Source organism: Carcharodon carcharias, chromosome 4 (genome assembly GCF_017639515.1).
Source record: "Carcharodon carcharias isolate sCarCar2 chromosome 4, sCarCar2.pri, whole genome shotgun sequence".
NCBI classification, from domain to species: domain Eukaryota; kingdom Metazoa; phylum Chordata; class Chondrichthyes; order Lamniformes; family Lamnidae; genus Carcharodon; species Carcharodon carcharias.
The window spans coordinates 22,116,402-22,132,536 of NC_054470.1; the positions used below are offsets into that span (position 1 = coordinate 22,116,402).

The 16,135-nt window shown below is 42.2% G+C and overlaps 1 protein-coding gene across 1 annotated transcript in view; it reads left to right on the top strand.

Annotated features, from left to right (window-relative positions):
- rorb (RAR-related orphan receptor B) overlaps positions 1–16,135 on the top strand; it is a 248,475-nt gene that overhangs the window by 144,601 nt on the left and 87,739 nt on the right. The window contains exon 2 of the mRNA XM_041186847.1: positions 1,898–1,983. Within this exon, the coding sequence (XP_041042781.1) occupies positions 1,898–1,983 (86 nt within the window). The remainder of the gene's footprint in view (positions 1–1,897; positions 1,984–16,135) is intronic.

A 16,135-nucleotide genomic window follows, 5' to 3' on the forward strand; every position in this document is an offset into this window, starting at 1 on the left:
CTGCAGAAGCTCAACCACAACTTTGACTGAAGAATCAGAAACTTGCTATTGCCTGAGTACCATTGTGGGTTCATTACCGGAAACTCCCTGGCCTTTATTTTCTTCAGTGAACTGAAAGAGAATTTCCAGGCTTGCAACGCTTTTAGTGACCTTCTTGGATACACAGAATAACATTGACTTTCAAAACTTTAGGTAATCTGTGTATGATGCATCCTTTGGAAATCATCTTTTCTTGAATGTGTGCTTGTGTAAGTGAGGAGCGGGTATTTGTTGCAAACTTTTCCGGCTGTTGTGAGAAATAATTTAATCCTTTTTTTTATTTAATCTTATAACAAAGCCTATTTCATGATTGTTGTTAAAAGTCACACTAATCAAGGGGTTTAAACATTTCCTCTCTAAAATGTATCTTATTGCAGTCAGTTGAGAGGTGGGAAAAGGAGAAATGATCCCATATCTCTCTCCTGTCCGTAACATAGAAAATACAACCAGGATCTCCCTGTCAGCTCACAGCCTCTGCTATGTCCTTTAGCTTTAAGTTACTTCTGGAAAATCACTTTCTGCTCTAAACTGTTACTTCTCATTTTTGATTCACTCCCTGCCCGCACCATGTGCATTGTAGCCATGATGGTAGCAAATTTACTTTCATAATCACAGGAATTTGTGTCTAAAAGGAACTTCAATCAGTTGCTATTACATGACCAGATTCAGAAAAAAATAAATTGAACTCTGCTAGAAATTTTCAATCCAGTTTTATATTTTTCAAATTGTTTATTTTAAACCTTATGGTAAAATGTGGGATAGAGACTCAGGCAACCAATTCCCTCCAAAAGGGTGGGTTGGCACTTTAATTGTTTTAATGAGGCCATGAGCCTCATTTGTATTCACCATTTTTGAATTTAATCATGGACAGCTGGGTTTCCTAAAAGAAGACCACCCACCACCACCCCGCCTTGACCCCCCCCAACACCCCCTCCTCCCATCCCGACAGTTAAACTTGATCACAGACTGTCAGATCCAGCGATTACCTACCTGCTATATCCAGCATATCTGCCTGGATAACCGCCTACAATTAGATTTCGCCCTACCCCACAAAACAACCACCCTGACCCTTTTACTTTAAAGATAAGGTGTCACCATAAGTTCAGGCTACTTTTCAGCCATTTCTTCAAGCGTAGAGCTGCTGAATCCAGACTCTCAGGCAATTTAAAGTCATGAAACCATTAAGTGTAGTTTCGCACAAGCAACAGCCTCCCTGTTCCCAAACTAGCAGAAATTCAAACAGAATCATTTAAAGAGTGTTAAAAATAAAATACATAGATGTTATGTCAGACCAACAACAAGCCTTAAAAATTAGTAATTTTATCAAAATCTTATACTCCTCCAACTTGCCTCATGAGGGCCCCTGATTTCACCCCTGACTGAGGCTTTCAACCACCTCAGATGTTCAACCTCCCCCAGGCTTCTGACTTCCCCCGAGATTTCCAACCCCACTGGCATCTGGCACCCACCAGACCCTGAGATCGGACTCCCCTGTACCCTGTGATCAATCACCTCCCCCAGGATCAAACCCTGAGGCACACATACTTGGTCTTGCAACCTCCGCTGGACTGCTCCACATCTGACTGGAAACCAAGCCTTTCAATCCAGCTTCCAAGCAGAGAACCTGTCAATGACATTGTATATACAATGTGGAGTTAGAACACTACAGTGTGCAGGGGAACCACAATGTCCATGTTCCCCACGCTCCACTGACTGCTCACCCTGCTCCACATGGCCAGAAAAGTTAAAATCCAGCCCAATACATCCAATTGCACACAGATCTTCTGACTGTCTTTTCCACTCAATCTACCAATGAGTTTTGCAGCGATGCTAATACAAATTTATACTTTTTTTATAGCTCAAATTGAAGTCATACCTTGCAAAATCTGTGGTGATAAGTCCTCTGGGATTCACTATGGAGTCATCACTTGTGAAGGCTGTAAGGTAAGAGAGATTTTTAAAAATATTAATAGTAAACTGGCTTGATGACAACTCACTTTTCAGTAACATTTTAACGATAGTAATGGGCTGTTTTACTGCTTAGAGTCAGGCATTTTGACATGCCTGAATATAAATGTCTAAACTAATGCAGCAAAAAATGACATTCTGGCTCCTTAACGTTGCAGTGTTCATGGTGATAATAGCTTTCACTTGGAGAGCAGTTCTAGAAAGTAAATGAGGTAGTGTTGCTGCATCTGGAGATGTGAAGAACCACCTTAGAAGCAACCGTGAGCATTCTTGCCAGTGGTGGTAGATGATGTCTTTTTGTGGTGTACAGGCAGAGTTTTCAATCTGTCTGTACAGAACACTGATACGGCTTTCCACCTCCTCACCTGTACAGACTTTGCCAGTCATTGGGAAAGATGCTTGGGCAGAAGTGCAATTCAAAATTGTTTATTGGTTGATGTTACTGCTAAGGAATTTGACTCAAAATGTAAGCAGAGAAGATGTTATGCCATCACAAACTCAGAAGCTATTCTTTTACTCAGAAGTTATGTAATATAAAGAGGGTGTAAAAATTGGGACTTAACAGCTGCAAATGGGTTAGCATCTTGCATCAACCTGTAGTGATCTCTGAACCACATTTAAGAACATTTTGTGCAACAAAGAAATAGAAAATATTCTTTCTCAGATGTAGATCGTAGTAAAAGCTCTAAAAAGGTATTCTGTGCTTTAAGGGTAAATGTCTGTTGGATGCTCATTACAATGGGTTTGGAAAATGTCACATTCCTTCAAGTATTCTAAGTCAGTTGAACATTTTGAGAACAAACTAGGGTAATTTTTCTAGGAACTTAGAAACAGTGGCAGAATAGAAAAGGAAACAAAGGGGGTAAAAATATTATCTCAAAATCCTGGAACTGCATTGACACAATGGGAGTAAGTCTGTGATCTGTTCTCCCAATGGGGGACTGTACCCACAGGGAACTCCGGTCTGACAGAGAGAGGAGTACAACATTGCAGGCTCGATTTTTCAACCCAGGCTGCCTGCATGTGAGGTTCCCTGCTGGCAGCGCACAGTTTTGGAATTACCCCTGTGTAAGGTGGACTGAATGCTAAAAAGTTCCATTGTACGTGCAGTAACAGATGTAATTGATTAACATTTGTAATGGAACAAAAACTGAAAATGCTGGAAAACCCCAGCAGATCTAACAGCATGTGTGGACAGAAGAAACAGAGTTAATGTTTCGAGTCTGATGACTCTTCTTCAAAGCAGCTCTGAATTCGTGTCCTCAGTGTTTTGTTTTTATCTTTTGTTTTTAACATTTGTATTGGGTTTTCCTTCATTTGGATGGAGTACTTTGTACAATTTACATACAGCAGTTAATGGTAACCATTCATGCAGACTAACTGGGCATATCACCATCAAAAAGTTGGTTAACTCACAAGACCAAATGTTAAAGGTATATATTTATTATAAATACTAAGTGAATTAACTTATTCAGTCTTTTGCCCCGCTACACAGGGACACCAGTATGGCACAGACCAATGAGCATGTCCAAATTGGGCCACATTCAAATAATTGTCAAACTTAGTTGGTTGAGCTTTGGAATCCTTAAATCCAAGAGACAGAGACTTGAATGGATATGGCGGAAAACTGGTTTTGCCATCCACTGTCAGACCTGTCTGGATCACTTGAAACACTATCGGGTCCTGCTCTCATTTACTAAAACTACTAAGGATTCCAGGATAATCCTGGAATGTAGTGATAATCCCTGGTTTATTTTCTCTACTGCAAACTGTTTTCTTAAACCCCTGTCCCCTCCAACAACAAGTGTGAGGAGGTCATGGACTTCTTTGTCACTAAGACCGAGACCATCCAATCAGCTGCCTTTGCCACATCCCTCCCTTCCACTAGCTCACATGGCTAAACTTCCTTTAATGCCCCACCCCCCACGCCAACCCCACCCCCCCACCTCTCTGCCCCAGACTGAATTTGCATATTTCTCTAGATTCTCTTTCATCTCCCCTCATGCCCTATCTGAGCTCACCTTATCCATGACACCCACCTCCTGTTCTCTCTATCCTATTCCCATTAAACTACTGATCCACACGATTCCCCTCCTTGTTCCCATGTTAATTGATATCATAAACGGTTTTGTCTCTTCAGGTGTTGTCCCTCTCTCCTTTTGAACCTGTCATCATCACCCCCTCATCAAAAAAAAACCTTTGACCCTACCATTCTAGCAAATTACCATCCCACCTCTAACCTCTTCCCTTTCCTTTCAAGTTTTTGTTATGTCCTAAATCCATTCCCATCTTTCCAGGAATGCTATGTTTGAATACCTACAATTAGGGTTCTGCCCCACCGTTGTACCAAAACGGCTGTCACCAAAGTCATAAATGACATCCTATGGAACTATGACAAAGGTGAACTTTCCCTCCTTGTCCTTGTGAATTGTCTGCAACCTTTAACATGGTTGACCACACCATCCTCCTCCAAAGCCTCTCCACTATCATCCACCTGGATGGTATTGCTCTCACCCAGTTCCATTCTTACCTGTGTAATCCTATCCAGAGTATCAGTTGCAATAGCTTCTCTTCCTGTTCCTGCACGACTACCTCTGGTGTCACCTAGGGTCTATCCATGGCCACCTCCTATTTCTCATCCACATGCTGCCCCTCAGTGACATCATCCAATGGCACAGTATTGGTTTACATGTACGCTAACAACCCCCAGCTCTACCACACCTCAACCTCATCACCACATCTTTCTCAACTCCTTCACTGTTGCTAAATTATCAGACTGCTTATCTAATCCACATCCAGTACTGGATGAGTAGAAATTTCCTCCAATTAAATATTATATTATTGTTTTTGGTCTCCACTCCAAAATCTGTTCCCTAGCCATTGACTCCATCACCCTCTCTGGCAACAGTCTGAGGTTAAATGAGTCTGTTTGCAATTTTGATCCCGAGATTAGCTTCTGACATCATATGCATGTAACCATTAAGAATTAAAAACAAAAAACTGCGGATGCTGGAAATCCAAAACAAAAACAGAATTACCTGGAAAAACTCAGCAGGTCTGGCAGCATCGGCGAAGAAGAAAAGAGTTGACGTTTCGAGTCCTCATGACCCTTCAGCAGAGGTCATCCAAAACCCCACTGCCCATGTCTTAATTCACAGCAAGTCCTGTCCCTTATCACTCATGATCTACATTGGCTCCTGGTCAAACCACATCCTGACTTTAAAATTCTCACCTGTGCTTTCAAATTCCTCCATGGCCTTGCCTCTCCCTATCTCAGTAATCTCTTCCAGCTCTACCACCCTCTGACATACCCCTAATTCTGGCCACTTGTGCATTCCCAATTATAATTGCTCCACCATTGGTTGTTGTGCCTTCAGGTGCCTTGCCCGCAAGCTCTGGAGTTCTCTAGCTACACCTCAGAGCCTCTCTACCTTGCTTTGCTGCTTTAAGACATTCCTTCAAACCATCCTCTCACCAAGCTTTTAGTCACCTGACAGAATATCTCCTAATGTGGCTCAGTGTCATACTTTAATATAAGGAAACATCCAACGGTGCCTTATAAAATAAAGGTGTTATATAAATATAAGTTGTTGCTGGATGTAGCTTGGCACTCGGCCCTTCTTAAGCCACAAGCTACATGTGGTTAATTGGGAATTTAGATGTAGCTAAATGCATTATTGATTAATAAAAATCAATGAGTAGGGAGCACTATTCTTGGATGTGTTCTTCGTATTTGTGTTCACACACTATATACATGCTTTTCATATGTTTATTGAGGATAAAAAGCATTGTGTGCCAGGGTTGTTTTTGATTGTTTGACTGCTTAGCTTCCTTGGTCATTCAATGATGGTAGGCGTTTGTTAAATGAATGTATACGGGTGGATTACTTTTGGCTGTATTGTGGGAATGTGTGCGAGGGGCTTATTACTAAAATTCGCGCATGTGTCTAAAATGGTGTCAGACAGCCAAAGCTGGGACTGGTCAGAAATGTCTATTGGAAAACATAGTCCAAATCCTAGCTACAGTGATTTGCTCCTCAATTTCAGATCAGTTTTCTTCTGTCCAACTCTCTAACAATCTACCAACCAATGGCATCTTTATAGAAAGGTTACAAAATGAAAGCAGAATCATTAGTTATCAAATGATCACAGCTGCAAGAAGCTCTCAGAAGAAATATTATGGAATCATTCCAGAAGCACAGATGGTATACACTGTTTTTATTTTGAAGTAGGCTTTAATATAAGTCTGTAAAATATGAAGGAGTATAAATATTGCAGCATTAATAAAAGGGAACATGTTTTCCGGTAAACTTAACACTGTTCTATTAAACATGTTGGGTTGAAGTTTAACCTACTCCCTATTTGATATGCTTAGAGCTTTAATTACATTTTAATTGTCTTCCAGCACCTTTCACAAGCAGCTTGGCCCTTTTCATCTCAAATCACTTTCCTGTGCCCCAGACTCATTTTGACACCTGTAGTAATATTACCAATGTCAACACTGGATTTAGAGAAAAACTCTCTTTAATCCCAGTGAAAGTGCTGACATTTCTCAGTGTATTCATGTTTAAATGGAATAGCTAATGTATACTGGCAGTCAGATGTCCATTTCAAAGCCAGATTTATGCTTTAGTCTCGAAATGCTTGATACTGTTTTTTCTTACAACCTGTGCCCTGACCAGACATAAAACAGTTGTAACTCCATAGTTCATGTATTATGCAGTCAGATCATCGGTTACGGAAGATGGTATTATTCTATTCTTTATACCTTATGCTTGATGCCAACAAACTAAGACTAGTTTAGTTCTGTTCACACCTATGCAATGCAGTCTGGCAAGTGCCCTAATAATTGAAGCTACTGCTTTAATATATAAAGCTTTAGTTACTACCAGTCTAATTACCCTCACTGAGAAAATAACAGTTGTGATTCTTACAGATCATTAGAAAGAGGTAAAACAGCATAGATTGAGCACTTTACCTGATCAAAGAAGGTGACATTTTCAGAGATCAGTGATGAGAGGATCATTATTTCAATCAGAACAGTTTTCTTTTACATTCCATTTACTCTTTTTCTCTTGTAAGTATGTAACTCAGTGCCAGAGCTGATCTTTAGGCAGTAATGCTTATTCAGCTTCTGTAACCTTGATTTTAGCCTAAACTGCTTGGCAGAATAGGGCCAGGTCCAGATCAAACACCTGTTTTACATCTCATCTAAATTTGTGCTCTATTACCGCCAGTGGAGACTATTATCAGGTGAGATATAAGATGGGCATCCAGCCGGAACCTGTTTTCTTCTCATTGGGTGGGTTAAGTTAAAAGTGGGACTATTGTGTAAGCTTAGACAATGAAATTCAGTGGATAGCAGTATTTGATCATGGATTGTGTTCCAACATTCTTGACTTTATTCTCATCTGGCATTCTCAAATACACATATTTTCCAGTGACAGTCACAGAATAGCAATAGCCCACATACCACAAACAAACAAAAAAATAGTGATCAAGAATGGGAATCCTGGCTGATTATTTCCCCTCCCTAGCCCAGCAGTGCTAATGCCAATTATGGCAACCCGATTGCCATTGGACTTAGATCAACTAATGCAACAGAGAGCTCAAATCAAACCTGGAGCAGCTGGTTTGAAAGGATTAATACCAATCACAACCTCGTTGCAAGTGGGTTGCTATAGGAGAATATTTCTACTGTTTTTTAAAATTACCACGATAATAAATTAATCATACCCTTGCTGGTACTGCAACAGAACAGGGGTTTAATTCAGTAACAACAGCTTGCATTTATATCATTTCAAAGTAGAAAAATATCAGTGCCTTATAATCAGACAACCCATCAAAGGATATATTAAAAGGAGATATAAAAAGCTTGCTTAAATATTTGTGTTTTAAGGATAGTTTTAAAGGAGCTGGAGAGATTTAAGGTGGGACTTTTAGAGCAGAATCTTCCGGTCAGCATGCGGGGGCAGGCCCGATATGCCGATGGGTAAAATGACGCGCGATGACATCGGCTGTGCGTCCCGACCTCATCGTGCATCATCACTATCTTCCATTTGGCGGGCGCGTGCCAGAGTTGGCTGCGTGCCTGCTGAAATGTAAACTGCCTATCAAGGCCATTAAGTAATCAATTTGTACGCTTGAGTACGCTGCCCATCCAACCCTAAGGTTGGCGGGCAGGCGGAAAGCCCAAGCGGGATGAGGTTTCTTGAAACTTTTATTAAATCAATTTATTACTTTTCATGAATATAAAAACATGTCCCCACTATGTGGCACAGTCACATGAGGGGACACGTTTAAATAAACTTTAAAATCAATTCTTTTATTATTTCAATATCCATTCAGTCTCCCTGAGGCAGCTCCGTGCCACAGGGAGACTGAAGAGCTCTTTCACGCGCGTACACGAAAGAGCGCTGGACCCCGACTCTCCTCCCCCCCCCCCCCACCACCCACGCTGGTAGTGCTGAGCGCTACCTGCTGCATATTAGGCTGGGCGGGCTTTAATTGACCCGTCCACGTAAAATGGTGGCACGGAGCCAATTACGGGTGGTAATCAATCGCCCACCATAGGAAAAAATCCTGGCCTCGGAGTATGATGCGTGGCAGCTAAAGTAAGAGTTGCCAATGGTTAGGCAAAGGGAGGGTGCACAAGAGGTCAGTCAAAGGAACACTGGGCACAGAATTGAACTCTGTAACGTCCGTGGTTTGGGTGCTATGGGTACTGTTAAGAGATCAAAATGTCACCCGTTATGTACATGGACACTTCTGTTGTGAAGTGTGCCAGACACATATTTTTGAGGGCATTATTGCACATTCAGCTGACAATTTGGAGGTCATCACTGCAGCTGATACTGTCTCATGACCTTACATTGATAAGCATGTGTTAAGCAGCAGGAAGGACTCCCCATCCAGCACAATTAAAGAGATCATCAGCTACGTGCACGTTAGTTGCCGGTTGTTGTCTTCTATCTGTTGCTTCAATTCTGAGTTTTTGATGCTTTCCACAGTGTTTTTTTAAGTTACAAAGTCTAGCGAGGCAAGGTTGAAGGAATTTCCGCTGACTTCAAGGCTTCTGCATTAACTAGTTGCTCCCAAGACATGGGTGCTATGGTAGGAATTCCCCTTGGAATACAGTATGACTGGGACAATGAGCAGAGGTCATGCAGAGCTGGAAAAACTGCTGTAAGAGGGTAGAAGAGGGCTTTCAGGATGAGATCATATCTGTCCAGTATATTCAGGGAGCTATTCCTCTGCATGAACCTCAGTAAGGATCATTGTGTGATATGTGTGCACTTCAATAGGGCTGTCCTAATTAAGCTTTGTCACATGTTGCAGCCACACCTACAATTTCAGAGCAGGACTAGAATCAAATTACCGGTGGCTATGAAAGTGACAGCTGTGATGAACTTCTATGCGCCTGGCTCTTTCAAGGCTGGGTTGGAGTTATTTGCAACATCTCACAGTTTGCCACGAATTGTTACATAAAAAAGGGTCACTGAGGTTCTCTATACAAAGACAGCTAACTATATTTCATTCTTTCTTGCCAGAAACCAGCATGCAGAGCGAACACATGACTTGCTACGATTGCAGGCTTCACCATGGTACAAGATGCCATTGAGTGCATACATATCTCTTTTGGGAAGCACAAAAGTGATTCTAGTCTCTCAAAATTCACCTGACATGCAACCAAAGGCAATGAATCTTGCAGGTCAATACCCATTTTTCCTGGCAGCAGTCATGATGCCTTCATTCTGTTGCAGTCCACGGGTTTACCATGATAGCTCAACTAGAGCTGGAGTAAAAGGTTGGCTACTGGATGACAACGGCTTTCCGCTAGCAACTTGGCTGATGACTCTGGTGTGCAACCCTCACCCACTCGTGGAACAGGCATACAGTGAAAGTCATACTGCCACTTGAATTGTGATGGAACAGACCATTGGCATGCTACAATGGGCCAAATGTTCATTCATTTGCAAAGGCAGTATTGGAAGCAAGTGGGATGGCAATTTCACACTGCCATTTAAGCCTTTTTAAGGGCCTGATGCACTGCAGGAACTCACCAAGGCTCCTTAGCCAGCACCTTCCAAACCTACGACCACTACCACCTAGAACAGGGGTGGGGAACCCTTTTTCTTACCAAGGGCCACTCGCATATATAGTTCCAAACAGTGATGCAATTTTCAGCACGTGTCTCCTCAAGTGTGGAAATTGATTGGTGCCTATACGGAGTCTGTAGAATTCCAGCAGAGAACAGGTTATTATAATCAGCCTTAAGTTCAATGTTGCTTTGCAGTTCTATAACTTCATGTTGAAGGTCTTCAGGCACATCGACTGCTTCAATATTGAGCGGTGTGGCCAAAATGTTTAATTCCAGTTCCTTCACTTTAGGTCTTGAAATCGCTTCAAAATTTCTGAAGTAAGTTTACACACTCCTTGGTATATTCCACTGTTTTTACAGGCTATTGTTACTGAAGGGTAGGAAAATACACTGTGTTGCCCTTTTCCAGTTGAGTTGCCATAGCTTTAATTTGGCTTCAAATGATTTCACATTTTAAAGAAGGGAAGTAAGAAGCCGGTTAGGCCCTTGCAATTTGACATTGAGCTCAGACAGATGCTACGTAATATCAACCATGAGAACCAAATCACACAGCCACTTGTCATTCAGCTCGGCCAAAGGTTTTCCCTTTGCCTCCATGGAAAGTTTCACTTCATTCCTCAGTTCGTAAAACTGCATCAGCATTCTCCCCTGGCTGAGCCATCGCACTTCACAATAGTAAACTAATTCGCCGTGCTCTGATTCAAGTTCTTTCAATAACTACTTAAACTGGTGGGTGTTTAACACTCTACTTTTAATTAAGTTGATGCTCAATACTACTGTCGACGTTACGTTGCTAGTTGGCATGTATTTGTTATGTCTGTTGTCTCATCAATAGCCAGAGAGTAAAAGTCAAAATCAGCCACAGAATCTTTCAGAGATTTTTCAATGTCTTGAGCCATTTCATTAATTCGATCTGACACGGTCCTGTAAGATAAGCTCACACTCTCAAATAATTTGATTTTCTCTGGTGCCAGTAAAGGTGCGGTCACAACGATGCACTCCTTTACAATCTCTCCTTCCGAATGAGGCCTATGCATTTTTATGATAAGTTCACTCACCACATAACTGGCTTGCACAATACTGTCGACCACCTTTCTTGGTCTGGTGAAAATTGCTTGCTGCATGCTCACATTCTTATTAAGTGTTTTAATTTTGTCCGCTCGCATTTATCCTTGACATTCTTTGTATTTGATGTGCTTCATGCTGTAGCGTCTTTCTATGTTGACTTTTTCATGACAGGAATTGCTTCTCCACAAATTAGACACATGGGTTTGCCTTTCACCTTAACAAAAAAAATAATCGTTTGTCCATTTTTCATTGAAGACATGACATTCTGCATACACTTTTCTTCTTTCGTTTGCAGTAGACATGTTTTATTTTTAAAAAATTACTGAGAGAACACCATGTGCAACTAAACTCCAAGCACATGTATTATTTAGGAACAAATGTCAGGACAAAATAGCTGGAAAGAAGCATTTGAGAAGTTCCACCTGTATGAGGATTGTTCAGTATTCCTGGCAGATTACTCTCAGGCTCCCAGAGGAGCACTAATCTTGATTCTGCTGACTTTTGCACCGTCAAAGGGGGAATACAGCTCATTGCCTGCCTTCCACAATTATGCAGAAATATCCTAATGTCCTGATTGTGCTGTTCGAGAGAAGCGCAGCCAGAAAGTGAACTCACTCCCCTCAAGGCTGAGCTTCATTGCATCTGGCAAACAGGAGCCACTTCTAAAATGGAGCAAATGGCATGTGCAGAATGGAGAAAGTACTCACTGACTGGGGCTTGACACTGTTACCTTCAACCCGCTCAAAGGCTGGAGCTCTAGCTCCTTGGTTTCTAAGATTCAAAGTGACTGGGCTGGATTTTGACTGCTCTCGGGAGATAGGCTGGGAAGTGCGAGGCCTAAAATGGCGGAGATCTTTGCATCATGTGCACATGTTTGAAATCTCACCGGGGGCCGTTTGGAAAAAGTGCAATGGGCTGGACCTGGCTACTGGGCGCGGGATTTCCCATCCCGGATCTAGAGAGACAAGGGCAGCAGGTACATGAGAACACCAGTACCTGGAAGTTTCCCTCAAAGCCACTCACCATCCTGACTTGGAAATATATCACCATTCCTTCGCTGGTCAAAATCTTGGAACTCCCTCCCTAACTGCACTATGTGTGTACCTACACCGCATGGACTTCAGCGGTTCAAGAAGGCAGCTCAACCCTTGTCAAGCGCAATTAGGGATGGGCAATAAATGCTGGTCTAGGCGGTGACGCCCATATGCCATGAATGAATTAATAAAAAGACTTCTCTTCTGATGCTGACTGGAATTTTCCAGTCAGCATATGGATCCTCAGTTGAGGCCGTAACCCAGCCAATGAGTGGAAGCGGCCTCCCGGTGGCAGACCGGGGGAGGGGTGGGGTGGGGTGGGATTGGGAGTCCATCCCACCCCACCACTCCCCCACTCTGCCATGGGGGCAGTTAAGCGCCGCCAGAGTTGCAGTAACCGTAGGGCATCTGCAGACTCCACAATGATATTCTGGCAGCTGTGGCTATTTTTTATTTTAACATTTTGAAGATGCTTGAAGCACCCTCTTTCTCCTACCTACGTCGGCTGTGCCTACCAATAATGGTGGGACTTCCAATCTTTCAGTGCTGGAGGGCCTCCTATTGCCCCTCCAGCCTCAGGAGCCCACTCTCAGTCTTTAGGTGGATGAGGCTCCGGGGACGGCCACTTAATTGGTTGCCTCCTTAAAAATCGCCTTCTGATCAAAATAAAGTGGATTCCTCACCTGCAATTCCCCCCAGTGACAAGATCGGGAACCCAGAAAAAACATTCAGCTCAGTGGTACTGCTGCCCTGGAACTGCCCTGCTATACTCAACAGAGCGAGTGTCAAGATTCATGATGGTCTGCTGCATGCTGCAGAACCTTGCCATCATGAGGGGACTGCACTTGACACCAGGTATATGGCGAGCAGCTGAGGAGCAGGAGAATGAGGAGAGGAAAAGAAAGGGACATGGAATCCTAACAGTCTCGCTGTTATGAAAAACTAGCTTGAGTGTGATACCAGTAACCAAAACCCCAATTCCCATTCACCAACAGTCACGCACCTTACCTTCCCCTTTTTGTTGCCATCACGTCATCGCTTGGCACCAATACAAAAACAAAAGCTATCGCCAAGCAAACATTCTGTAGAATAAAGGGTTAATAGTTATGGTAATGAGATAACGATTTCACCGTTACATCATGATACACATCAGTTGTCATTTGCAGAAGTCTAAGAAAGATTGAATAGTCTGTATACACAAGAGAGATGTATTTGCCTAAAAGCTTATTATGTATAAAGTAGTTTTGGAAGAAACCTACCTGAATCAGACCCCAGTCACTCATGAGTATAGGGAAACCTTCCTAATACAGATTAGACTATAAATTACCCAAAGAGACAAGCAGAACACAGATGGGGAGAAATTGGAAGAAGGTTTCTTCAAAGCAGGAATCAGAAGACTTATCTTTGTGAGAGGCACACCGAGAATCTGTAGCAATCTCAGCACCAGTTGAGTAGTCACTGCACCTTCCACGGCTATTTGCAAACCTCAAAGGCCCTTAGAGACTAGCATTGGGAATTGTGGAAAAAAAAATTCCTGAGGTATCAAGCAGTGTTGGGTTTGCATGCGAAAGAGCAGAAGCACCAGGTTAGTTCATTCCTCTATGCAGGGGGACTTATTGCCGATGATGTTCCTTTGAGATGGGGTAGAAGAGACCTCTGCAGCCTTTGAAACTGTCCTAAAAGTATTCAATACATACTTCAGTCCAAAACAGAACCTCTTATTCAAGCAAACACAATTCAATCAGAGATCCCAAAGGCCAGGGAATCCGTTGAATTGTTCCTTACAGACTTGTATAAGCTAGCCCGTTGTTGCAGGTATGGTGCATTGAAAGATTAACTTATTCACGACGGCATTGTTGTCGGAATCCCCGACAAACAGCTGTCAGATTTTTTACAGACAAAAGATGACCTGACACTTGATCAAGTGATTCAATACACTAGGCAGGCCAATCTTATGGAGAAAAATCAAACCATAATCCATAGAAATACCAAGGCTTTGGACAAGTTGGTTAGTTGGGCGGCAGCTGCATCCACTCAAAAGCCCGTCAAAATGGGCAAAAGGGCAGGAAAGCCTACAGCAGCCATCTTAAAATGCCATTGCTGCAACACTAAAAATAAGCACAGAAGGCAAGATTGCCCAACTGGGGGTGCACAGTGTTTCCAATTTGGAAAGACAGGACACTTCAAGCAGTTCTGTAAGTCTAAAAATTTCATTAAAGGAAGAAAGCAAGAGAATGTCCATAAAACAGAAAACTCAGGAAATTAGGAATATGGAAAGAAGTGAAAATACAGATTTCCTAAGAGAAGTAAAGGATCAAGAAGAACATTTTTCATCTGTTGCTTTAGAAGTTAAAGGTTTTAAAACTGACTTTCAAACTTGATACTGGAGCTGGCATTAAAATACTGGCTGATCATTTAGAATGGCTTAAAGCAGTAGACATCCAGCCATCAAGCATCAAATTGCAAACCCAGGCAATACAAATCTTCAAGTAATAGGTCAGATGACCACCATCCTTCGCCACAAGTCACAGAGACCCTCTATATCTTGTGAAATCAAAGCACATCTATACTGAGCAAAAATGCTCAGGGTCTTCTGAAAAAGGAAGACAAAGTCCTACAACAAGACAACAGGACAGAATTCCATCAAGAATTTCCACAGCTCTTTCAGGGGCTTGGTAAGCTGAAGAATGAATACCATGTTACGTTGCTTCAAGATGCAAAGCCTGTGTGACCATACACTCCCAGGATGGTACCATACCCATTGGTGACAAAAATTAAAGTGGAACTCAACAGAATGTTACACAGAGGTGTCATATCACCCATCACAGAGCCAACGAGGTGGGGTTTAAGGCTCATAACCGTTCCTAAGCTTAATGGCCAACTCCAACTTTGTGTAGACCTCACACATTTAAACAAAGCAGTCCAGGGAGAAACAAATCCTATGTTCTCGATGGATGTCAGCTTGGTAAAACTTGCCAACAACGTGCTCTTCACTAAACTTGACACTAATAGCAGGTTATGGCAATTACCCCTCAACCAGGAGTCCAAGCTGAAAACAGCATTTATTACGTCTTTTAGAAGATTCTGTCTTATCCGCCTTCCCTTCGATATATCATCAGCTCCAGAGATATTCCAGTGTACCATGTCAAACATTCTGGAAGGAAAAAAGGAAGCAATTTGTCATATGGATGATGTCCTCATCCATAGAGCCACAAGATGGGAGCATGATCACAGAGCTTGGGAAGTTCTGAAAGCATTACAAGAGGCAAGTCTCGCCTTAAATTAAAAAAATGAACAATTGTTGTGCTGTCAGCTATCTCTTTACTTCTAAGATGAAAGGGAGTTGGGGCCAAGGATTGCTATTTAGCCTTGTATTGAGATAGAAATGCTAATGTGTTTCATGTTTCCATGGTGAAGTGTGCAGAGAAAGCCATTTTTGATGTCAAGTTACGGGCTTCCCTATAAATCAACGAATATCATAGACAGACAGGGGGTTCTTTGTGATTGACAGGGAGAAAAGGCTATTTGACTTTGCGAGCTACCACAGCTGGATGCAGGAGGTAGACGGGCTCTAGTCAAAGGGATGCATCCTGCAACGGATTCTGGGAGATTTGTTCTGGCATGGCCAGGGCAAAGAAGAATCATTGGTGGTGCTGCATTTAAGAAACTTTCCAAAAACTGACAAAAATGCCAGGAGATGATCACTCGAAGTTAGTACTCAGCAAAATGGATTACAGGAACCCATAAGAAGCTGGGAGCAACCATGAACTGATTGCTATAAGAACTATAATTCCATGGAGAGTGCAATGTATGTAAATTATAAAAGAGGAATATCCCTCTCTGTAGTTTAAACTATAAGTTGCCTGCAAAAAGAAAATAGTGTTCAGTACATGGTGCTTTTAGTAATTTATTACAGTAAAAGTTTT